We start from the raw sequence: 27,274 nt of genomic DNA on the forward strand, positions 1-27,274 counted from the left end.
AAGAGCAGATAACAGCCGAAGGCAACCAATGGGTCTTCAACGCAGCGAGAAAATCCAGCACCCGGAGGTGGTCCTCAGCTGGCCCCTAAATAAAAATGTGTACTAGTTCAGTGAAAATGGACGTCATAATAAACTCTAAAACATATAAATGAACTAAAATTAAAAAAACATACAAGACTAACAAAGGCCAGAGGCTCCTGACTTGAGACAGGCGCAAAAATGCGGCGGGGTTAAACATGTTTTGTGAGACCTCAATCCTCCCCTATACCTCTACCCAATGTAGAATAGAGAAACACACAGCGATACGAATAGTAAAACTCAGTTTAAATACCTATTTCAAACGCACAACACGTGTTTCAGGAATTAATTTTGCTCAAAACAAAAGGTCTGGGAAGTCATACACATACATCCTCTGTGAGCATCAAAATATAGTCATCACTGCCGGAGTTAGCAATAGCTGAAACCATCTATAGTCATCATTGCCTGAATAAGCTGCAATGTTTGCTAAAATCAAAGTGCTGGATAGCATTGTTGGAAAGATTGCAACGGTAGTTGCGTATTATTTCAAATAGGAATTTAATCACAGCTTTGTTGTATGTTACTTAGAGATAGTTGTCTCATCAGCAATTATAGCAAATCACGTCTTTTTCATATGTTCATTATGAATATGTTTTATATATTTATTGCAACCTTGCTTTAGATTTAGTTATTAAGTACTCAAAAACCTCTACAACATTTTGTATTTGCCTATCTCAAGTCATGAGCCTGTGATTCAGTGGTTGTCATTAGTCCATGTCTGTCATATCAATAATACCGTGGTGTTTTTACGATCAATTTTCAAGCTATCACATTTTTGTTTAATTCTCAGTAAAAATATTTCTAAGTAAAAACAATTTCTAGCTGCTGAGCAGATCCATAACAGCTCAAAAAATATAACTTGAAAAAAAAAACCCACTGCCAATTGAATTATGTCGATGTTGATATTAAATGCACTTGACTCATTAAACTTATAATCATGATGATAGACATTTATTTTATTCACAAATTTCTGAAAACTCCTTGTTTTTTTTTGGCTTGTTACTGGGGATTTTTAGGTCACGACATGTCACGGGTCGACATCCAATGCGATCTTTAAAATTCATTTTGAAGAATTTTTATTCGAGAAAAAAAAAATGAAACATGCAACATTTCCAACTCACCATTAAACTTAAAACAGGCTCGTTGATTGACAATCTGACATCGCAGTTGATCTTAAATTCAAGTTTACTTTACGTGATCAAAAGTTTCACTCGTAATTTAATCTCAGGTATTTTGTAGTAAATTGTAATGTTGACTACGAGATTAACGTATTTTCATTGGTTGTTTTGAAATAGAATTTAATTCTTGGCAAATGAGAAATTTAAATGGCAAACCGTAAATAATGGACTGTACATTTAAACAATTAACAAATAAATGGATTCTCAATGCATCAGAAGTAGTTTTTGAATGCCATGTATAGAAACGCCCAGTGTTTACTGCACAAACTCCGCTAAAAATAACCATACAGAAGTTTAAAAGGATCAATGCACATGTTTCTCGACTGTGGGGTCAATTTAGTAAAAAAAAAAATGTGTTTTGGTTGAACAGATAAATTAAATAACGGATTATTTTGTTTACTGGCTACACCATTTTTCATGAATGACACTGAACATAAACACAAAAATGGCTGCAGAAAGTTCAAAACATAGACGATAACGACACAAACTGTTATTCTCATGTCCGTTGTGCATGTATAATGAATATGCACACACTATGACACAGCATAACAATACTATTTCTTATTGTTTGTCTCAAGCATAACTTGAAAAAATCGGTAAGCAGGCACACACACACATGGAAGTTTGAGTATTCATGCGCATGTCCTGAAATCCCGTAGATGAAAGAACAGGGTTTACATAAACATACAAAATGGCTGAAAATTCAAATCATGCATAATTTATAAGGGTCAATCATAAAAGCAAGTACAAACATAAATGATTGCTAGGGCATACACAAAGGGTTATACTTTAAATTCATACATAAATGTCAAAACAATCACCAAGAAATGAATATCAGGCATTTTAAATCTTCTTTGAATAAAACGTGGGAACTGCTGTCTCGAGTAGATTTGATATTAAAAATATTTTTCCGCGCGCGCCAGATCCGCGAAGTAATGTACCCTTCTGGTGCACTTAATATTTCCTTTAGTTTTTGGTGGAGTTCGTGTTGCTCAGTCTTTAGTTTTCTATGTAGTGCTTTGTGGACTTTTCAAATTTTGCAGCGGGAATTTATATACTCTTAATTCCATCAAATTTTCGGTTAACTTTCAGTTCATTTTTGTCAAAGCTATAAGCTTATTAACAAATATATAACTCTAACTTTTAAAAATCGTCATAAAAAACCATAAGTACTACATTTTTTTTTTGTAGAAAGAAACTCTAGTAGTATATGACCTAGCTATACTTCCGGTTGAGGCCGATGCCTTACGGCAGATTTGCAATCATATTACAATCTTTCCAAAAACTGAGGACGACAGACCCATGTCCGACAGGTTCATGATACTTAAGTAAATATACTAGATTTCAATTTTCGTAATCACAATACCGTACTCTTTTCCTTGATTATGACATTATCGAATGAAACTTACCACGAATTTGTACATACCATTGTGCAACATGACGGGTGACAGGAGTGTAGCAATATCTCTTCACCCTTCTGGTGCACTTAATATTTGTTTTTGTTTTTGGTGGAGTTCGCGTTGCTCAGTCTTTATTTTTCTATGTGGTGCTTTGTGGACTTTTCAAATTTTACAGCGGGAATTTACCCAAAAGGAACTTACTTTAAAAAAATCTTATACAGACATCAATAATTGTCCTTTTCTAGATTTTGGCACTTCAGTTTCACACGGGAAACTCTATACAATAGTTTACGACAAAAGGGACGATTTTTTCGTCTGTGATTGTTAATTTTCCATTTTTGACAGTGATGTTCATTTTGCCCCTTCTTACGGTGTGTTTATTTCACAACTTGTTCACTATGCCCGTATCTGTAGTTGCATTTTACATTTCAATGAACGTAGTTTTTGTATACAAGTAACTGGTAAATTTTTAAGTCAGGGATTTCAATACCACAAATTAATTAAAACCTTTACCAATTTTTTTCATAGATAAAAAGATTTCGTTAGAACGTTTGGCTGTGACTGTAGAGTTCTTATTAAAAACGGAATATCGCATCCTAATTTGTACTTTTTTTTTGTTTGAAAAATCAAAACATAACTGAATTTATATTGCTATATATGTACAATTATGGGAACGCATGATTCTACATTCGATCGATACTGTTTACCGTTTACTTATATTTTGGCATTGAACAAGGTGATGCGTTTTGTCTAATTCGGTAGGTCACATTCGGGGAAAAGGGGACGGTATTGTAGTTACGACAATTGGAACATATCCACTATCATCTGTGAAACGGATATTACATAAGGGTCAATCAATTCGTGATGGCGGCCGTAAAATTTACGAAGGGATAATTTCAACTTCACCACTTGGAACTCTCGGTTTAATAGCTTCCTTGTGAGCAACAACCCTCTATCGAGAAAACTATGATAGGAAATACAAGCCCTGGAATAACGTATCAACTGGGAGATATATACTCCGTATGCAGGCGCTTCTGGAATGTTGCTACATAGAAATGGAAAGTTCACAATTGGGAAGCTGAAATCATCTCTTTTGTCGTAAAGTTTTGTTTTCAACCGACCATCATTGTCAATTTCTAGATGTAAGTCAAGATATGAGACAGACTTAACTGTATCTGTTGTATCCTTAATCTGAAGCTCGATGGGATAGATGCGTTCAACATAGTCACCAAATTTTGAATTATTTAGTCAGAGAACATCATCTATATAGCGGAAAGTAAAATTAAAGGATACATCTTACTTCTTTTCTTTCTTCCTAAGAAGTTCCTGTATGAAGTTAGCCTCATATGAATAAAGGAACAAGTCGGCAAGAAGAGGGACACAGTTGGTTCCCATGGGAAAGCCGATTGTTTGTTGAAAAACACGTCCTCTAAACGTAACAAATATGTTGTCAATCAAGAAACCAAGCATCTTGATAATGTCAGTTTGACAGAATTTTTTGTTTGAATCACAGTGATTTTTTACAAAGTACGATTTATCCCACCCTAAGACAAGATACTTGTATCTACGTTGGCCATTCTTTTTTATGGAACAAATCAGGACCAACTCTTTAAATTTGTCGTTTAGTTTGGAATGGGGAATACTTGTGTAAAGTGTAGTAAAGTCAAATGTTTTAATACTATTGCAAGATGAAAGAGTCTTAGATTGTATGTACTCTAAAAAATCTTTGGAATTTTTTAGATCCACATCTGATTCACGCCACCTCTAGAATAGGTAGTTTCACAATAACTTTGTCGCCCGGCTTTGATTGCTGATAAAATTGATGTTAATAATTTAGGAAGAGGTTTCGTGGAGTACTTGGAAGATCCTGCAATATAACGTTGTTTGTAAGGACACTTTTGTAGTTTAGGTATCTAATACAGTGAAGGAAGATCCAGTTCTTCACCTTTGGTTGAAATTCCAAAGGAACATAGAACACACCTATGATTATCCAGGATTTCCTCCTTATTTATATATTATTTATACATTTGTCGTCGAACATTTTTTGCTAGACGCTGTAAGTTTATTCTCGACTTATGAGTTTTGAATCTCCCCTTGGTATCTTCTACCTGTTTTTTTTATATCTACTACCTACGATAAATAAATCTATTTTATATCACCTCTGTGTAATAAATTGGACATTGATAAAGCTTTGCAAATACCGATTCACAGTTACATAGTTGATACAATTTCCAACTGCAATTGTTTTCGTAACGATGCGTTTTGAACTCGCCGTATAGGCAATTTGAAATAACCAAAAAGTAATATTAGGCATTATCAAATGCTGAAGATCAATTAACCAAGCATTTGTTGTCTAAACTTTTATGACATATGGTCTAAATAGACAAGTTATATCTTTCAAAAACTTTAAAACCTTACAAATACCGGTACTTCTGTTTTACAATCTTTTGGTAATATCCATTCAAAAATATGTATTCAATATAAAAAGGAGGTGTAGTATTAAATCCAGTTAGACATCTTTCAGTGCTGGGACTAAATGACCAGGATGTAAGCATGCATGCAAACGTCACCGTACGACCTTCAACAATGAGTAAGATCTATACCGTATAGAAAATAAGGAAAGACTCCGACATGACAAAATGTAAAATAATTCAAACGAAAAAACCAAAATGCAATAGCAGATATTTTACAAAGCTATTTTTACAGACCTTTGCCATATAGTTTCTACACTTGAAGGCTATGCCCCTGCCAATATTGTACACCAATAGGGTATAGCACGTACATTTCTAATAGTTAAGAAGGATGCAGCGAACAAAGTAAATAACACTTTTCCTAAAGGGGTATGAGATCTAAATTAAGATATGATTTTGTTTTTGTTTCAAATATTTATAAAGACAGAATATAGAAATGATATTTAGCTATTTAGCAGTCAATTTGGTTCAATTTCGTTTAGATAAACTGAAAACATCATCGCTGGTCTATTATTGACTTGTAATTCAATTATGCAACTTCATTTAAATCCGTATTCATGCAACCTTAGTTTAACCTTTAGTGGAGATAGGCACGCATGTGTTCAGTAGGTGGTTCATTCATTAAATGGGAAAGAATATCAACATTGATAGTAAAACAAGAGAGACACTAGGAATAACCATTGTTGACTGCTCCGGCATACAAAAATTATTCTTATATAGGTAAAACGATGATATACATATATGTTTAATCTATAACATGAAATCAACAAACCTAGAAAAATCGTTATTATACGATTGCACGTGTTTGACTGTCTTTTTATTTTTTTATTTATATCAATATCGGGTTATATGACAGTCGGCAGTCTTCGGAGGTCTTCTCAATAGATAACTAGATGGCGTTTAGTCTAAGATATGCACGAAATGTAATATAACGAGTCCATGCAACTGTTTATTGTTTCTTTTAGACTTTTTTAAATTTGAATATATAATTTAGTATGTTATAAATCAAAATATGAGAATTTGGGTCAAATCGATGAACATGAAATTGACAGCTAATGCCCATTTAATATACTTCAGATTTTTATAGTTTGTTAGTATGTTGTGCTGTTACAACACTGTCCCACGTTAGTAGAAGAGTTGGGTGTCCGCAAACATGATGAACCCCGCCTCATCGATACGTGTCGGTCCCTATTCGGAAATTCAGTGGTGTTTCGTTGCGGTTTGTCATATTTGTTTTTTGCATTAAGCAGGACGTTAGTTTTCTCGTTTAAATTACCTTACATTTGTCATTTTGGCCTTTTTATAGCATGTTATGCGGTTTGGGTTTTGCAAGTTATTGAAAGCCATACTGTGACCTTTAGATGCCTACTTCTTCGTCAATTGGTCCCTGGTGGAGTTTTTTCTCATTGACAATCATACCACATCTTCTTATTTTTATAGTTCACAAGCATTGGCATCGATCACGTTTGCCATGTTGCTGTTAATCTACATTACAGAACAGAGGTCTAAATGTGAATATAGGAACTAAACCGTTTGGTATTCCGGCTTTCTGGAATATTGCCTTTATTTACACTCATGAATCAAGTGCGTGTGGTTAAACAATTGTCACAATTCTCGATTGATAAAGAGAATTAGAGAAAAAATGCCCAATTTCCATAGCAAAATTAATAGATTGTATCGTGTGCCAAGAAAAAGGCGTCTGATAAAATTTCGCCACATATATGATCCATTGCCTATGTTGCCCTTATAGCAATATCATCAACTTTATGTTAATTCATTAAATCGTGAAATTACCCAGCGACATATTTTCAAACCGAAAAGCTTATTTTGGTAGTTGTTGAAATATTTTGTACCTTTTTTTGTCATTTTGTGTTATTTCATGCAAATGAATCTCTAATGAAACAAAAAATTCTCTGAAATTGACATTATCAACATGCTTGATTTCTTGATTGACAACGTATTTGTTACGTTTGGAGGACGTGTTTTTCAACAGACTGTCGGAATTCCAATGGGAACCAATTGTGCCCCTCTTCTTGCCGACTTGTTTCTTTATTATTATGAGGCTGACTTCATACAGGAACTTCTTAGGAAGAAAGATAAGAAGTTAGCAATATCCTTTAACTCTACGTTCCGCTATATAGATGATGTTCTCTCACTAAATAATACAAAATTGAACGAATCTATCCAATCGAACTAGAGATAAAGTATACTACAGATACAGTTAAGTCTGCCTCATATTTTGACTTACATCTAGAACTTGACAATGAGGGTCGGTTGAAAACAAAACTTTACGACAAGAGAGATGATTTCAGCTTCCCAATTGTGAACTTTCCATTTCTATGTAGCAACATCCCAGCAGCGCCTGCATACGGAGTATATATCTCCCAATTGATACGATATTCCCGGGCTTGTGTTTCCTATCATGATTTCTTTGATAGAGGATTGCTGTTCACAAGGAAGTTATTAAACCAAGAGTTCCAAATGGTGAAGTTGAAGTCATCCCTTCGTAAATTTTACGGACGCCATCACGAGTTGGTTGACCGTTATGGAATAACCGTTTCACAGATGATAGTGGATATGTTCCTTATGTCGTAACTACAATACCCTCCCTTTTCACAAATGTGACTTACCCTTCCGGAGCACCTGAGATCAACCCCAGTTTTTGGTTGGTTTCGTGTTGCTTAGTCTTTGGTTTTCTATGTTGTGTCATCTGTATTATTATTTGTCTGTTTGTCTTTTTATTTTTTGCCATGGCGTTGTCAGTTTGTTTTCGATCTATGAGTTTGACTGTCCCTCTGGTATCTTTCGTCCCTCTTTTGAATAATACAAAAAATTGAAAAGTGCCATACGTAAATTTAATCAAATGGTAACAATATATAATTTCGATTAAAAACATTCAGATTAAAAATTTCTTTTAATACTTATCTGTTTGAAATATAATTTTTCATAAGAAAACGATAACATTTTATTGGAAACAAAGTTCTCCAAAATGTCTTTCCAATTACAGTAAGCATAATTCGAGAAAACAAATGTCCTGGTATTTTCACTTTAGATATAGCACAAGTCAAATATGTAGCATGAAAGACGTCTTCTTATACTGAAAGAAAAGAAATAAATCTTTTAAAAATTTTTGCAAGCCGGGACAAATCAAAAATTTAAAACAAATTAAATTTCATATTGGCTACATCCCGACTAAGCACGTTATACTCAGGAGTAAGAGAAAAAAACAGATAAGACTGAACATATTTTGACCGAGTAGGGTCGAATTTCGTATTGCGTTATAACATAGGAAATTAAAACTTGATTCAGTGTGTTAGTCTTTTACAAAGAATCATTTTTATCATATGTTAAAAGAGTTTTCGTCTTGATTATGCTTGTAACATTTACTGCTTGATGTGAAGCAGTCGTCAATCAACAAATTTATTTATCGGATATATGGCTTTTACACCGGATGCGCATTATAAGAATCTCAGAATATGTTTAATATTTGACGTTTGAAATTAAACAGTCGTCAATCAACTCGAATTAATATTTATGTACTTTTGGACACCTTTCAATGTTTTTTACTTGTCCGAGTGTACTGTAAACATATCTGTGAAAATTAAACAAATAATGTCAAGCAATTCAGCAGCAGAAATAAATACATAAGTGGGATGAAAGGAAAAATGAAAGTTGGACGGAGTGGACTTAACAATGAAAGTTTAACTGATTATAATCGTTCTTTTCTTAAGTCTCACTTTTTTTTTTATCCATATGGGATTTAATAACCTTTATGGGTTGATCAATATTAATTACCCGACAACAGTTTTCTTAAAATAAAGCGTATGTTCATGTAAATGTTAATGTTCAAATGTCAAAACTTTATCACTATAATAATTCGATCACATGTGTTGATCTTAAAATGCATGAAGTGTTTGCAAATGGACATAAAGCAAACAATAAATGCATTAATTCTTTATTCATAGAGAATAGAACGGAATCATTTAGAATGAGATTTCAAGGTAATGATCAGTTTTAGCTTGATTTATGCTTGAATTCTTTCCATAGTTCATAATTTCAGTTCAGTATTTTTTTTTTGTAATTCCAAACGCTTTCAAGGTTAATTGTAACCACTTTATATCAATCAAAACAATACAATAAAAAACATAAGCATGATGAGGGTAAAATACAAAGATTTCACCCACTAAATTAATTTTTACATATTCTGTAGCACTTCCCCGAAAATACAAATCAAACGCAAAGATATATTTAATACAGATATGACAGTTTTTTTTTCAAATCGATTGTATCATTGAAAAGTACACACATATATATACATAATCCAGTTATAAATGAAAAAAGATAATTGATTGAAGTAAACTGGCAAATCAAACACACCTACAACATGCGTGTGAAGTAGCTTATAACTATCACTAAATTTTAAATTTAGATTGAAAACTTATTTTTAAACTGACTAGTAAAACTAGTTTCACAATGTTTATATTCTGTCACTAATTCTGATTGGTTATCTGCTTAACTATTGGCTCCACCAAAAGGCAGGATATACCTTACCTAATAATGATTTCGTGGTTCAGCTAGCAAGGAAGCTAACCAAAAATTCTACCTTTACTTACACACTCAAGTCATTCTGATGTAATAGAGTTAAGCGTCCACTCTGTGTTTTTGTTAGATGTGTTTCTATTTGTATCCATGTGATGAGTTAAGCCTTTTTGAACTGATTTTTATAGTTCGTTCTTATGTTGCACCGTAACACCACTGTCCCAGGTTATGGTGAGGGTTGGGATCCCGCTAAAATGTTTAACCCCGCCACATTCTGTTTGTATGTGCCTGTTTATATATTTAGAGGTTTCGGTGTATTTGTGTTTCTATCCCTTTCTCCATTGATCCGCTTCAATATATCACCATTGAAACAGAGCTCAGTTTAGGCTCCAAGCAAATTTACAATTTAACGCAAGGGAAGATAGTTTTGTAGCAAAATTACATATCCATCATTTACATTAAACAACCTTTTGTATCAGATACCTATCCCTATCCCTATTTTGATGAAATATACGTTGCATAATTCTGTGTAGTATTTTGTCTACAAGAATAATTCGATATTAAAGTTATAAAGCTGTTGATAACTATGACTTACTACCACACTTACCTTAAATAGAGTTCACGTCGGGTGCTAAAATCTGTAGAAAATAATAAAACTTTACGAAAATATATAGCATGGTTAATAAATTATTATAATTTGTCGTAAAGTTTTGTTCTTAATCAACTTTTTATAAAAATTGCTCAATTGAATTCAAGGTATGAGGCAGAATTAACTGGTATCTTTTATTATTTAAAGTTCGAAGGGCTAGATGCGTTAACATATTTTTAAGCATAGTCACCTAACATTGATTTATCTAGTGAGAATACATCATTTATATAGCGGAACGTGATATTTCAGGATGATACTAGCTTGCTTTCAAATACAAGAGGAGCTTATGTTTGGAGTCTGTCTCATAATAATAAATAAATCAGTCGGCAACAAGAGGAGCACCGTTGGGTCCAATAGGAATTGTGATTGTGTGCTTTAAAACATGTCATTCAAACGGAACAAATGTGATGGCAGTTATGAAATTAATTCCATATGGATTCCCACCATAATAAATGAAAAATAATAACATACTACAGTGTACTCCTTAGTTTGCCATATTGAAATCTTTCTAAAATCCAGCATCTTGATAATGCCAGTCTCGGTGACGATTGGACAAAACATGAGACTTCTTCTTTCAATCTGTCTTTAAGTTGAGAATTAGGAATCATAGGACAAATGTTTTATTTTATTTCAAGAGGAAAGAGACTTAGATTGTAAGTACTCGTACAAATCTATTGTTTTGTTTTATATCATATCAATATCAATATAAGGTTCATAACAGATGAATGTAGCCGAGTCTTCATAGATCCATGAAATAATTAATTCTAATTTGTATAAATGACCTCACAACATTTACCCATTCGGAAAGAGTACTCACGCCTTTTATTTCACGTTCAGTCCATTGCCTGACATAATCCGCGATAAAATCAACTAACATGTTAAAGTAGTGTTTCCAATTTATGGATTTAGAACTAGTTATTGAATGTTCATTGGATTGTTAAGAAACGGTCAAAATAGGTAGGCTGTTTTACAAAATAATAAATGAATAAACCTTAACATAAGGTTAAACAGATATTCTTGTTAATCAAAGAACGATACATTTGCGAATATTTTTTGTTAGTTAAAGTACTTGTTTCACATTCTTTCTAACGGTTTACCTATGTTAATGAAATCAATAAGCCAACAAACCTTCTTTACTTTTTCTTTGCACGAAGTTCCACAGGAAGGATTATAACAGCACATTTGGCCTGTAGACGAAATCAGGACATTAAGATTACACAATGTGTTAGATTATGATTCAAATAAATTAGGATACGTAATTCTGTTAAAAACACTTTCAATTCTTAATCAGATATATATCTAACACTATGTCTAAACTACCCCGGCAAAAAATGTTTGGATTCGATGGTATCTAATATCCGGCACGGTGACGGAACATCAACAGACAGAGAAAAGGTAGTTTTCTGTTTATTTATTTGTTATTTTTATGATATCGAAGAATATATATACATATACTAGACGTTCCCTTGTCACCATCTTACGGTGTTTATATATCTCAACTTGTTCGATTCGCTCGTGTATGTAACAATGTTTTAGATTTTAACGAGAGAAATTTATGTATTACTGAAAAATTATTACACCAGGGTTTTCGATATCACAAACTAGTCAAAACATTTACTAAATTTTATCATCGGTATAAGGACATCATTCGTAAATATAGCTCAACATGCAGACTTCTTACACGTTCTGGTATTTCACATCCAATTTTTTATGGAAATATTCTTTATAAAGCACAAAAATGTCAGTATTCACCTCTGAAGCTAACAAAACCTTTAAATAGACTTATTACGAAGGGATATAGTTACGATACTGTTGTCAGGTCATTAAAGATTGCATATTTTGGCGTTAATATTGATTCACTTATAGGGTCTTTGCATCGGAACTAAACACATTTATTTAAAAACCAGTTGTTGGCATGACACGGGTTATGTTTTTCTCATATATGTTATGATGGTATGATACAAAACCCCTAACGGGAAGGTTGTGCCTGATATTCATATGATGAAGACATAATCTTTCAATCAGTTTAATTGAAGTCTGGAGCTGGCATGTCAGTTAACTGCTAGTAGTCTGTTGTTATTTATGTATTACTGTCATTTTGTTTATTTTCTTTGGTTACATCTTCTGACATCAGACTCGGACTTCTCTTGAACTGAATTTTAATGTGCGTATTGTTATGCGTTTACTTTTCTACATTGGCTAGAGGTATAGGGGGAGGGTTGAGATCTCATAAACATGTTTAACCCCGCCGCATTTTTGTGCCTGTCCCAAGTCAGGAGCCTCTAGCCTTTGTTAGTCTTGTATTATTTTTAATTTTAGTTTCTTGTGTACAATTTGGAGTTTAGTATGGCGTTCATTATCACTGAACTAGTATATATATTTGTTAAGGGGCCAGCTGAAGGACGCCTCCGGGTGCGGGAATTTCTCGCTGCATTGAAGACCTGTTGGTGACCTTCTGCTGTTTACTGTTCTATGGTCGGGTTGTTGTCTTTTTGACACATTCCCCATTTCCATTCTCAATTTTATATATAACTATTTTCTGTTGTGAGATGTAATATTTTCTACAACCGTTCTAGATTAACGGAGAAATAAGTAAAAATGCACGTCAAAATGACGAATTGAGTGAACCTTGCTTCGAATTTGTTTAATTTCTCGATAAATTGTTCACATGGTACGTAAAGAAAGGTACGGAAAGAAAGATATTGACATTGAGATTGCAAAACTAGTCACTTTGAGCACCTCAATACTTGTATTTCTGTGTATGGAACGAAAGAAATGGGTCATTTCAAAACGGAAGCACCCGGTTTTGTCAATGTGTATAACCCGGTTTTGTCCTAGATTTCACAAGGCAGAACCCGGTTTTGTCAAAGAAAGAAAATGCATAATTGCATAACATAATTGAACTTCAGCGTTTAAAAGGAGTTTGGTGGCTCGTTGGGAAACGATTTCTTACAGATGACAAATTATTATTTATTTGAATCTGTAAACACTTCAATTCTTACTTTATTCGAACAAAAATAATTATAATTTTGCTTTGCATTTAAAATAAAACTTTAACTGCGAAACAGATAGAAATGACGGTTAAAACGCAAATTGAGGTATAAGCTCTCTATACGTTTGTTTTTTTATACGAATAATGTAAATTTGAGTGTTTAAACTTAAAATTACCGTTTATGGTCTTAAAAATTGAAGGACGCACATTTGGTATGTGATTTTCTTGCACAACAGTATGGTTATCTTTATAAGTAATACAATCTACCTAGTGGTTTAATCTTTCCTATGAACGTTTAAAATACATCTTCTTAGGGCTAAATGTTCATTATAAGGCATGATAATCAGATAAATGTATATATGCATGCAGAATCGCAAAAGAAAATGAATGTTTATGGTGAGAAAAGGATTACAATAATCATGCATTACAAATCAAATCTATTTAGCCCTAATTGTAACTATAATACTAAATATAAATTAGTATGATAGTCACAGGCCATCGAGAAAATGCAATAATCATTATTTTATTAATAGTTGTATAAATAAACGGTTCTGTAATCTCTCCATTGTGTTATGATTATCGTACATTGACGTTGGTCAATATATTATTGACAATATATAGGGACGGATTCAGGTTTTTTCAAAGTGGGCGTAATTTAAACAGCTTAGTATTTACATACCGCAGAGCGTAGCGAAGCGAACAATGTTTTGGACGAATTTATGCTAAAAAAGAATCGTAAAAAAAAGATTCAATATTTTTTGGGCCATCAAAGGTGGGGGTGGGGGCGTGCGACCTATACGCCACCTGGATTCGCCACTGATGTTATATAACTAAATTGATACCAACTTTAAAATTAAAAAAAGAAAGCAGGGACACCCGTGAAATTTGATGTATGTGAGTAGGATTATCATGTTTATTCAAAAAAATCACATTGATATTTTGGAATTTTCGGAATGCGCGACCAAGGGATGCAAATTCGTAGCGGCTTGAACTATTTGTATGAAGCTTCATATGTCAGAAGTTAGAAGGCCTGAGTGCAACATACCTCGCACACAGATGTTTTATGTAACGATGTTTCTATCTGTCATATGTCCATTGCCCTTGACCTCATTTTCATGGTTCAGCGATTTCCTAACAAAATGAATAGCTGATAATGGTTGATATCTATGATCAAGGTTAACATTTCGTGTTCAAGTCCGTATCTCTAATACCATAAATATTAGGTCAACTATATTTGCTCGTATGGCGCACATGACTATTTGTGTGACCTTGAACTTATTTTCTTGATTAATTGGTAAATGTTAAGTTTTTTTTTGGTTTTAATGATTGTAATATGTTCATGTGCGTCTGGCAGGTTTCATCAGACCTTGACTTTTTTTATTGTTCCATGAACAATGTTAATTTTATGTGATACTTTTATTAAATAAATTATCAAACAGACCTTCAAAATAAATTCAACAACGATCATTCAAGCAGTTGCAACATGTCAGTGCCTACACTCTTGTATAAATAATATGAAGTATTTATTTTTGTTAAAAAAAAGCAATTTAAGTTGTTTTGCCATGTCCGATTAGTTAATCTCGTTCGTGTAAGCCTTAATTATGGATTGTTAGACATTTTTTTTTTATTTCAAGAACGGTGCAATCTTGTTTGGAATTCTTGGTTGGTTTTAGCTCACCTGACCCAAAGGGAAAAAATAGCTTTTTTTCATCACTTGGCCTCCGTCGTCCGTCGTCTTCCGTTAATTTTTTTTTCAGAAATATTCTCCTCTGAAATTACTGGGCTACAATACATTTAACAAAACTTATCCACAATCTTATGTCGGTTTTAAAAGTTCTAACGAACTTATGTTTAACTGCTTTTCATCATCATTGGGGTATCTATTTAAAAAAATTTTGATGACCCCGCTTGTCAACAAAGATGACCGACATGGCTTAAAATAGAACATAGGGGATGCAAGTTTTGTCTATTATTTGAAAACAGCTATAGATAGAGAAATTTTAACTGGAGCAGATATGTACATAATGTTGAGCTCTACCTTTTGTCCATATACATCAAAACTCTCACACGAATTCTTATAGAAGTTATTGTCCTTAAATGACAGATTTCTTATTTTTTATCCATTTGCAATGCATAAAAGTTATATAGCAAAAATGATCAGCAAGACAATATATACTAATAAGTCGACTTGGTCGATATCCTTATAAGAATTATTGACCTTCAATTAAAAGATTTACTATTTCTTTGCGTTTTTGCCAATTATCTTACAAAAATCTTCTCCTCTTTAACAATTTAATTAAACTTAACCACACGCTTTATTGAGGTATCTGGTTTAAAAACCAACATGATCAGCCATTTGTAAATTAATTTTTTTGTTTCAGGGTACCAGTGTAAACGTTGCTTTTCATCAAATAAACAAAACCTGGTTCTATACATAGACAAAACCGTGTCATTGTGTAGTAAACAACATTGACCAAACCGGGTGCTTCCGTTTTGACATGAACCATTTCTTTCGTTCCATACACAGAAATACAAGTATTGAGGTGCTCAAAATGACTAGTTTTGCAATCTCCATGTCAATATCTTTCTTTCCGTACCTTTCTTTCCGAACCGTGTGAACAATTTAACGAGAAATTAAACAAATTCGAAGCAAGGTTCACTCAATTCGTCATTTTGACGTGCATTTTTACTTATTTCTCCGTTAATCTAGAACGGTTGTAGAAAATATTACATCTTAAAATAGAAAATAGTTATGTATGTATATATATTCTTCGATATCATAAAAATAACAATTAAAAAATCAGAAAACTACCTTTTCTCTGTCTATTGATGTTCCGTCACCGTGCCGGATATTAGATACCATCGAGTCCAAACATTTTTTGCCGGGGTAGTTTAGACACAGTGTCTAAGTCGTGTCCTTTAGACAATATATTGAGTACTAAGTCTACCTCATATCTTGACTTACATCTAGAAATTGACAATGACGGTCGGTTGAAAACAAAACTTTACGACAAAGGGATGATTTCAGCTTCCCAATTGTGAACTTTCCATTTCTATGTAGCAACATTCCAGCAGCGCTTGTATACGGATTATATAACTCCCAGTTGATACGATATTCCAGGGCTTGTATTTCCTGTCATGATTTCCGTGATAGAGGGATGCTGCTCACAAGGAAGCTATTTAACCAAGAGTTCCATTTAATAAATTTGAAATCATCCCTTCATAAATTTTACGGACGCCATCACGAGTTGGTTGAACGTTATGGAATATCCGTTTCACAGATGATACCGGATATGTTCCCATTGTCAACTACATTCCCGTCCCATTTTTAACGAATGTGACCTGGCGAATTAGACTTTAATTATTACAAATGAAAGTGAATCAAAAAAGCCCCTTCAGAACATTAAATTCTATTAATAAAATAGATGTCGTGTTTACGTCAGTCAGACGTCAACTGAAAAGTAAAAGACATCTAGAGGCAAAGCTATGGTCTTTAACAATAGACACGTTAAATCAAAGAAAAAAACTTTAAAGTTATTTAACTGTATACATTTGAAATAATGAATTGCGATTAAATTGCCTTTTTGTCTTTTTTTATTTTTGTCCATGGCGTTGTCAGTTTGTTTTCGATCTATGAGTATGACTGTCCCTCTGGTATCTTATGTCCCTCTCTTGCACATTGACAATTTTTGCCCTCAACTGGAGAATGACACTGTTTTACATACCACATATAACTCTTTACTATTTTAAGTATCATTAATTTTTCTACATTTATTTCGTGTTTTTCAAGGTGGATTATGACCCGACGTTAAGCAATCAACAATCAATATATCATTCAAAGAGGGATGAAAATCAAATCTTCAAAAAAAATGAATCCAATCAAAAAAAATATTTCCGAATTATCTAGGTGTAAAATATGAGCTAATTTCATACACCAAATAAATCGTTTTAATATTGGTATTGATCGTTATTAGATTTCAAAGCGTCCAACACGTGCATCAATTTCAACAAACAGATGCTGGACAAGAACAGGGGTGCGATCTGGTAATTATCAGAATAGTTAATTCACTATTGATTCCCATTACTTTCTATGAGTGTTATTATCTTAAAAAAACAATTGTTCTCTTTACTGGAATATCACGTGTCATTCCATGGGCACGTCAATGTCGATTCGTCTTTATACTAACAAAAACTAATCGGAGATAAAATGTTATCTGGTATAAATAGCAGATCTTAATGGCATTCATTTACCATTCCTGAAGATATTATGGTGTAAAAACAACCTTTACTTCTACAGATTGTAGAAACTCGCAGTGGCTTGTAAATGATTATATCATATTTGATAAACTTATATTTTGTTTTCAAAAAGAAGAAAAAGCAATATTTATATTTACCTGTATTACAGTCCTGATCTGAGTTACACAGTTGTTGATATCTAAAGCAAACGAAGTCATCAACTGGACATCCCGGTAGTTGTATCTATGAGAATCGTTATTAGATGATTATTTTTGTTGGAATAACAACTCAATATTCATGGAAAAATACTGTTAGAGTACCTACATTTTATCTACTAAAGGGTTAGACGATTTATGATAACATAGCAGTATTTTTGTATCTTTGTACTGTTTGGTCTTCTTATCTGTGTCTGTCAGTCTTGCTTATCAAATTAAATTGATGAATGTATTCCAAAATATAATAAAAAGGATTGATAAGTTTACCCGGATCGTATCTATAATTGAAAAGTACTTTTCTTCTTATCATCAATGTTCAAATTTCGTAAATCAATTAAATACAGACACATCAAGACAATATAAAAAAACCCTGAGATAATCGTATAAACACCGAAAGGAGCAAAATGTGCAAGACAATGAACGTCGGCATGATAAGCGTTACCTACCGCGCATGAACCAACCGCCATGCGATTCCATGTTCACTCAAATGTCAAAATCAGAAATAGGAAAAAATCAGTAAAATTACAGATCAAACAACTATATTAGTAACTAAAACTCAAAGACCGCGAGACCATGTCACTAGTGAGTTGAAACACCGACAATTTGTATCGTTTAGTGATGGTCACTTAAAAATTTATGTAGTGTCGATTTCAGTTGTCTTCCTTAGAACTCAGTTGGAGCAGTTTTATGTGTAATGAGCACACCTCTGTTGATAAAGTAAGTGTGAGAATTTACGAGCGTGAACTAAGATATAAACACCATACGATTGAGCAGAAGGTATGTTACTGCTGAGAAATGGAAAGACAATTGGAAAGTTTAAATCATCACGTTTGTCATAGATTCTAATTTGAATTATTCATCTGTGTTGATATTAAAGAACAGGCCCAGATATGAAACAGACCTTCTACTTTCGGTAGTGTTCTTTATCTCAAATTGGGTTATATTATATGCAAGTACTCAATCAAATGTGGGTTATTGAGTGACAGAACAACACCAATATATCTGAAAGAGAATTTAAAGAACTTTGTAAAAGAGAGGCGAAAGATACCAAAGAGACATTAAAACTAATGAGTCGAACTTAAACTGAAAACGCCATTGCAAAAAAAAGAAAAATACCAAAGACTGAGCAGCACGAACCAACCAACAAACCGGGGTAATCCGGAAGGGTAAGCAGATCCTGCTCCACATGTGGCATCCGTCATGTTGCTCATGTAAGTACAAATCCGATGATAAGTCTGATTCGGTAGGTCACATTCGAGTAAAAGAGGACGGGATTGTGGTTACGACAGTTTGGAACATATCCGTTGTTATCTGTGAAACAGATATTCCATAACGATACATGAGCAGCACGACGAATGCCACACGTGGATCAGGATCTGCTTATCCTTCCAGAGCACCTGAGATCCCCCTGTTTTGGTCGGGTTCGTGTTTCTCAGTCTCTTGTTTTCTATGTTGTGTTTTGTTTACTGTTGTTCGTCGTAATTTGGTCGTTTTTCGGTTTTTACCATGGCATTGTCAATTCGTTTTTGACTTCTGAATATCACTTTGGTATCTTTGCCTTTTTCTATCATTTCTTATCATAAGTTAAAGAATTAATCACGGTCTGATTAAATTTACTGATTAAATCCTCAATATTTCTATGGAATAAAATTTCAATTCATACATCTCATTTAAATTCAATACGTATATTGGAAATATTAGATCTTGCATTCAAGAAGATTATTCGAGCATTGACCTCTCTAATGTTCTGCTAATGATATAGAAAACTTCTATAAAATTTAAAAGAATAATTGTATGGAACATGCTAAATCACTGCCCCGGTTTATATAAAAACGCCTTACAAATTGTCAGTTTCATCAGAATTACAACAAACTAGTAGCGGCGATAAGGTCATAGTAGTTATGCTTAAAATATGATACAAATAAAGAATTAAAAACATATTAAAATTATGTTAGCATTGCTTGGACTACTATTGCAAACGGAATGGTGACAATTTCCAATTTTGTACTTTTCCATAATTTTCTTTTTGTGTTTCATAAATGATAATCAATAAGTTCTGTTATTGGAAGTTTAATGTTTGCAGATAATTTATTGATAATGTCAGAATCAAAAGGAGGTCTTAAGGAAAGCTTAGATAAATTTTCTTCTTACTGTGATAAATGGCAACTAACTGTTAATTGAAAAAAAAGACTATGGTGCTTGGTCGTCGTCATAAAAAGACGCAAAATACAATATTTAATTGCATGCACACTGTTCTAGAATCAGTAAATGAATTTAAGTTTTTAGGCAACTTGCACTCACAAAATGGAAATTTATTGTCATCTGCTGAATCACTTTCGAAAAAAGCTCTTAAAGTTATGTACTCTATCAAAAGCTATACACGTGGTCTGTACCAATAGCCAGCAAATTGATCTGTTCATTTATTTGATTCTCTAGTTCGTCCTATTCTTACATATAATTGTGAAATTTGGTATATTGATGTGTACAGATCATACTATGGTGCAATTGCTTGAGCCAGAAAAAATATTTCCTTTGGATAGACTCAATTTTATAGAGTCCCCAGAAAAAAATCACAATAAGTTTTGTAAATTTGCACTTGGAATGAAGAAATGTGCTAGTTATATTGCCTCTATATCAGAATAAGAGGATTCTCCTTTTATTGTTTCATTGCCACACAGTCACGTTTTTATGAAGACCGACTTTTGAATGAAAACTCATCTGATTTACTTAAAGGGTGTTATTCCCTTTAAAAGTCACTTCATGATCAAGGTATATACTTATGGTACTCATATGTAAATCACATTAGGTCCGACAATAATATTAGCAAATCCAAAGATGAATCATCTAAAACCAAATACAGAGCCTGTAAGAATCTTATTTAAAGATAATATAAAAATGAACTTTAGCAAAGCTATAAAGAAATATACGACAATAAGATATCATCTCTTGATCAAAATAGTAAACTTCTTTTGTTTAAGGATATAAAAAACTGAACATAAACAAAAATTTTATTTGGCATACCCTAGCCTTGGTACAAGAAAACTTAGCAAGTGAAATATTTAGGCTACTTTATTAAACAGTCTATGGAACTGAGGACAGGGGGCACTTGAGGTCATTTGTTGTGTTGAGTGTTTAATATTTTGTTTTATTTTTATGTATTTGTCATCATTATATTGGTGTTTATACATGTAATTGTTATTACGCCTTTGGCCCTCTTTTGGGTGTAATTTGTGCTTAATGAAGTGTATACAGATTTTGAAAATGTTAAGTATGAGCACAACAAACTTAATACTAATTATTGATTAAAAATATGAAGTTATTAATACGTCATAATATTTGAAAACTTATTTAATTTATTTCTTGAATTGTTTCTTGATTTCTATATACGTTTATAAGCTTTGTGCAAATTTGAAGTTACTAAAAGCCCTTTATATATATAATATATATCGTCCTTAATATCTCTGTAATATTACCAAAAGGACGTTGCAATTGTACGTTACTTCAACAACATATTTCGTAATTAAATAAATAATATTTTTAATATTTTAATATTTACATACTCAATAGTGTGTTAAAATTACATTGTTAGGCAATTTATATATATATATATATAGGGCGCCGGAAACGGTGCAGGTGGTGTTTCCACGATGTCACAGACGCTTGGGATCGAATCCCGCTGAGGGAAGAACAACAATTTGCTAACGCAAATTTGAAGATCTAACATTTTTGGGCTAAATTTGAAACGAATTATATATATATGGTGTTAGTCCTGTATAACCACGCGTTATCCGATGGAGAATGTCTGTCATAAAGTTGTCACATGTTTAGACGTGTATAATAAAATTAAAATTTGATTTGGCGGCATGGTAATTAACATTATCATCCTTTACGACAGACAAAATAGTTGATCTGAAAGGTACACCATTTACTTGCCACTATACATCATGTACTGTGTTATTATATATAGCAGTTTGCCTAATTAGATGATGCATGTTAAGAGTCAAGAATGATATCTGTGTATTCTAGTATTGCGCATCCATAAACATAGTACAAATTCACAAAGAAAGCTTACCAGTAGAGGATTTTTGCAATTGTTTGATCCACAGTCTGTTGGACAGCATTTCATACCATCTACAAACAATTAAAAAATATCTTCATTACATAGCAATGACATTCAATATTCGTTTTACTAAAATAGTTTTGAAATGAAAAGTCTTTGATATATTTAGGTAACTGCACTTAAGAATAAGACAGTTGTTTTTCATTCGTTTGCTGTGTTTGCTTTTTTGATTTTGCCATTTGATGAAGACTTTTCGTTTTGAATTTTCCTTGTAGTTTTTTTTTTTTTTTTTTTTTTTTGGTACTTTTGTTATATTCCTATTTTCAGACAATGTGGATACAATCTTGTAAATTCTACATATTTAAAATGTTTGACCAAAAAAGAATAATTTGGTATCTGAAAGTCGATATAAATATAGATTTATTATTAGTTAGACTTTTGCTTTGGTTACGAATGTCCTCCTAACATATAAATGTAATGCAGCGGAATGTAACAACTTAATTATGCAGGTTAGATTAAGGGTTTTACAGTTGACACAATAAAACAGACATGTTTCGAAAACAGTCTTACATTTCGAAAGACAACAAAAGCCACAAATGGACATTCTTGAACCCTGAGGGCTTCACGCAGTTAACATAAAACAATGTCAATTCTCTCTTAATGTATATCGCGATAATGACATTAGTGTAAGGGAGTTTTTTAACTGGTTTAAAATGTTGCTATGGGAATACGTTCTCCGTATCAAAAAGAAAATTGTCCAGAGAGGTTCGTTTTGTTAAATCTTCAGTTTTCTGTATTGTGTTTTATGAGATATTGTTCGTCTTTTTGTCGTTAGAGTTTTTGATTGAACTCTTCGAATGTTTTACCTCTCCTTTGTCAACTAATTCATCAACAATTAAATTAATTTCAAATTATTTTTTAACATAATTCTAATTTGGGCTTTGAATTATTCTTAATTTGTAATTAATAATACAGTAATATATACCTTCACAATCTGAGTCTTCGCCAAAGCAATTGGAACTAATTTTAGCTAATGAACAATCTGTGATAGGATTCACTAAAGGGGGACAAACGCCATGTACTGTCTGAGTCTAAAATAAATTGGTGAATATGACCAGAATTCTTGATAAATCGATTATTCTATTGAATAAAAGACTATTATTGTTGATTCCTATCAAACATGGGATTTACATGCATTGGCTCACAATTAAAATATCAACATCAATTGCAGTTTGAATGTCACCGGAGATCAAAATTAACATTTCTGTTGGTGTTGCTGGCTAGGAAATTTAATAAATCATTTTTGATGCAAGTCTTTGTGTATTTGCATACATTTAAACAGTGAAGCGTTTGGGTTTCGAGAACGTCTTTGCCTCATCATATCTAATTCGAAATGAAATGTCTTCTCTGACCACTTCGAAGTACAAACGTTCTGAACTGTCCCTTGAGAATACACAAAAATGCATTCATTTCATGCCTCATGTGTCGTTGTTCTCTTATATTTGGTGCGTTTCCCCAGTTTTAGTTTGTAACCCGGATTTGTTTTTATCTCTATCGATTTATGAGTTTCGAACAGCGGTATACCACTGTTGCCTTTATTTATACTTTCATTTTCCATTTCGCGAACGCTCGGTGAAATGATATTGACAAATATAATGCCTACCTATTTTAAAATTATCATTGATCATGAGATGAACGAATTATTTCTAAAAAAAAATAGAATATACTTTGAAATATTTATTTGAATATGAAAATATTTTTTATGTGAACTGGCCGAAAAGAAGTGAAATCGAACAATCAACTTGAACCTTTACTTCTTTATTGCTACATAGAAATATTAAACAGAAACTTACGAACAAAAAGTAATAAAATATCATGTTTACGAAGTTAAAAAAATGTATAGGATTATTTTCAGGGGGGATATATAACCGAAAGACCAATAGCTAATATTAATTTCTGAAAACAAAAGGGATGTTTTACTTAATGTAGTTCTGAGATCATGCATATACATAAATCTGTTCACGGTGTTCAATTATTCAAGTTAATCAAAGTGATTTGAAATTGAATGTATATACTGGCATTTGTTTGGTATCAATTTATAAAATTCATTCATGAAAAAAGAGTGATGTAAACTTACATTAATACGGGAAACCAAAAACGGCGTAATAAACCCAACAACAGTATCCAAAAAACAAATTAAAGACCAAGCACAAAGAAACCAAACAAAGAAACCGAGGAAATTCTTAAATTCTTAAATTCTCAACAAGGATGCGCAGATCCGACTCAATATGTTTATGTGGCACCGGTTGTGTTGCTCATGCCAAATACAAGTTTTATGATTTCTCATTCTTTGATGTCACAAATAAGGAAAAGAGGATGTATCAGATCATTGGTGTAGAGAAGCTGTTAGTAATATAGTGATTGGTGAAAATCTTGGCATCCATGTATTAAAATATCAAATGAAGACTGTCAATACCTATATAAGGATATCCCGTCAACTGTAGCAAATACTGTGATGGTTTTTCTTAAGTCATAGATGTTAAGCAGATTTCAGGACTACGCAACCAGGAAGATAAGTCTATACTATGTACCATGTTTGTATCCTATTGTTGGCTTATAAAATACCAATTAAAACCAACTTAGACGACGCAATGTATTATTGTATATGTAATATTTTTATATGAATTATTCATTAGACATTGAGGACATAAAATTAGCAAACGTCTGATTTACAACATAATCAGTAAAAAAAATAAAATAAAAAAATAAACAGTGTACTTCATTCTGTAAAACAAACCACCATGAAGTAACAAGAATAACAATCTGTATAAAGAAATTGAATAAGTATTAAAATTATAAACTCATCATAGATACCAGGCTTAAAATTGTGTACATCAGACGCGCGTTTCGTCTAGAAAAGAATCACCAGTTGCACACTTCTCTTGTAAACAAAATTACTAGTGACACTTGATAGTTACTCGTGTGAAATTATTCAAGAAGAGAACAGATCACAAAAACGGATTGGTTACTGTTTCTTGTCTAAGAATAAGAAATTACCAATTCATAGACCAACGGTACTTGTGAATTATTTTGTTCCTATATATGTTCAAATACGCATGTTTGAAATGAAAACCTTTTTTCTAAAATAAACTAGCATATATTTAAAATGCTAGAATTACTTCTGTTTGATGTATTTGATCACTACTTCTTATATTTGTGTATAATTCCCGGTTGATCAATTAGGGAGTTGATAAGAAACTAAGCTTCCAACTCTCTGAGGCATTTGATCGTTTATCAATTTGGGAATTCGTTTTAGATCCCCTTTGTTCATAACGCTCCTTAAGTTCTATATATTTATGCAACCCACGCTTTCAAAAAAGTATTAGGAAAAATACCAAACTCCAAGGCAAATTCAAAAAGGGACAAGTCCATAAAAAGCAAACGTTAGAGCATATCAACCAACGGAACCAATGGAAAATAACTTTCATATATCTGACTTGGTACAGGCATTTTTCGAAGAAAATGGGGGGCAAACCTGTTTTAATAGCTAGCTAACCTTCCATGTGTATGACAGTTGTTTAAAGTTCCTTTATATTGACAAAATTGGGTGAGCAATCCGAAAAGACATAATTAGTTACTGTGACAATAATTGGGATCCAGCAGCGAAAGCTATGTTTGGGTTTGAGTGTTCTTGATTAAGCCAAATCCAGAAAAGCGCTTTGTACGCACAAAACTCATGAAGTGCTATTTTCATTCTCCAGTAGAAATTGTAGCCGCATAACAGTGGAAAAGATCATTTATCCGAAAAATTTTCTCTCTTGCCTACAAAAATTAATAGGACACGGTAAAAATCTGTCTAATTAAAGCACAACGGTCAAAAGAAGAAATACTTTGCTATATATTGCTTCGAACACCTTTCTTATCATTGTAGCACAAATCACACAGAATACATGTCTGGGTTGGTTTAAAAGACTTACAGCTTTATTGAGAAGAAGTGAACAAAGCACAAGTTAACCAATATTGATTGAGATTAAGGGATGCAAGTACATAAAACTAAATCCTTTGGAGGTCAACATGTATACAGTCTTCAACAATAAACAGTTGTCTTTATACTATTTAAGATTTAACTTGTTCCGTAATGTCAATGGAAACTCTGAGTGTTACTGATGAAGCTAATGGTCTGTCCTGAGTACCGTGTTCAGCCCTAGTTTATGTTGGAGACGGTGTTGATTATTTTAAGTGTTATGTTTAGTGTTGTGTGAACGGGCAGTAGTCTTTTCGTCGTTATTGTACTCTCTATTTTACTTGAATTTATGATTTAAATAAACCCGTATTGCACCTTTTCTCTTTTTGTTTGACTCTGTATTACAGAAATTGTCGTCCGAGTTACAGTATGAAATTAATTCTGCTTCCGCTTCCGGAGCACCTGAGATCACCCTCGGTTGTTGATTGGGTTCGTGTCGTTAAGTCTTTAGTTTTCTATGTTGTTAACTATGTATTGTTATTTGTATTTTAGTGGATTTTAGTCTTTTGCCATAGCATTGTCAGTTTGTTTTCGACTTATGAGTTTGAAAATCTTTTTGGTGTCTTTCGCCTCTCTTTTAATTATAATTATAATTATATAATATGAAAATAAAAGATAAGCTAATAAGTAAAATATTCATGAATATGTCCTGATGCAAATATGGTGTAATGTTGATAAGGTGATATGCAACTTTGAATTCCAAACTCATTTAAGACAATAATTAATTATGTACATCTGTAACACGCAGAAAAAAAAGTTTATGATTTATTTTTCTTTAAACATTTCAATTGATGAAACAACTAACCAAAACAATAATTTTTCTGTAAAGACAGTTTCAACTCGGGAAGATTTATGGCTCCTTATGTTGCAGTGCCAGTAGAGATATAGAAAATAGAACCGTTGAAGATTCTGAGATTATCACTATATCTTTGAATTTGTCAGTTTTTATGGACTTCCCCTTTTTGAATTTGTCTTGGGGTCAGTATTTTTGTTATACTTTTTTCATATCTATGTATATACATATAAGCTAACACTTACATATCCATAATGACAAAAACTAAGCAAAACTATCCAAATCGACCACATAGCAAACAATCTCGACAGAAATTACTAGAGTCTTCTCAATAGCGATAACCGCACTGGTTTAATTTTTCAACATATAGTCACAGTAAAGTCTATAGATTTAATAACTGCCTACGTAAAAACACGTCATTATTTGACAGTTGAATATAATGCATATGTTTCTTTTGCAATAAACATGGATAAGATGCAACAAAAGCATGGATACAATAGCTTCAATTCTCGTTTTTTTAATAAAGCAATGACAAAAAGTTTTAAATCAGTATTCTAAATTATTAACAAAAGCCGGCTGTTGATTCATTGTTGCGAATATATGATTGTGAACAAGCATGTCATATTAAACCCTCGAGAT

At 32.6% G+C, this 27,274-nt stretch overlaps 1 protein-coding gene across 1 annotated transcript; it reads right to left on the reverse strand.

The window, feature by feature from the left end:
- Positions 1-7,982: 7,982 nt before the first annotated feature.
- Positions 7,983-26,998, reverse strand: LOC127707641 (WAP four-disulfide core domain protein 5-like). Its single transcript, XM_052212279.1, has 7 exons — positions 26,881-26,998; positions 22,804-22,909; positions 21,831-21,889; positions 17,702-17,786; positions 11,444-11,502; positions 10,274-10,304; positions 7,983-8,224 (listed from the first exon to the last, which is right to left on the reverse strand). Exons 1-6 carry the CDS (start codon positions 26,926-26,928, stop codon positions 10,275-10,277), a joined length of 387 nt encoding a protein of 128 aa, XP_052068239.1. The 5' UTR covers positions 26,929-26,998; the 3' UTR covers positions 7,983-8,224; position 10,274.
- Positions 26,999-27,274: the final 276 nt, after the last annotated feature.

Source organism: Mytilus californianus, unplaced genomic scaffold (assembly GCF_021869535.1).
Source record: "Mytilus californianus isolate M0D057914Y unplaced genomic scaffold, xbMytCali1.0.p SCAF_7, whole genome shotgun sequence".
Taxonomy (NCBI): Eukaryota; Metazoa; Mollusca; class Bivalvia; order Mytilida; family Mytilidae; genus Mytilus; species Mytilus californianus.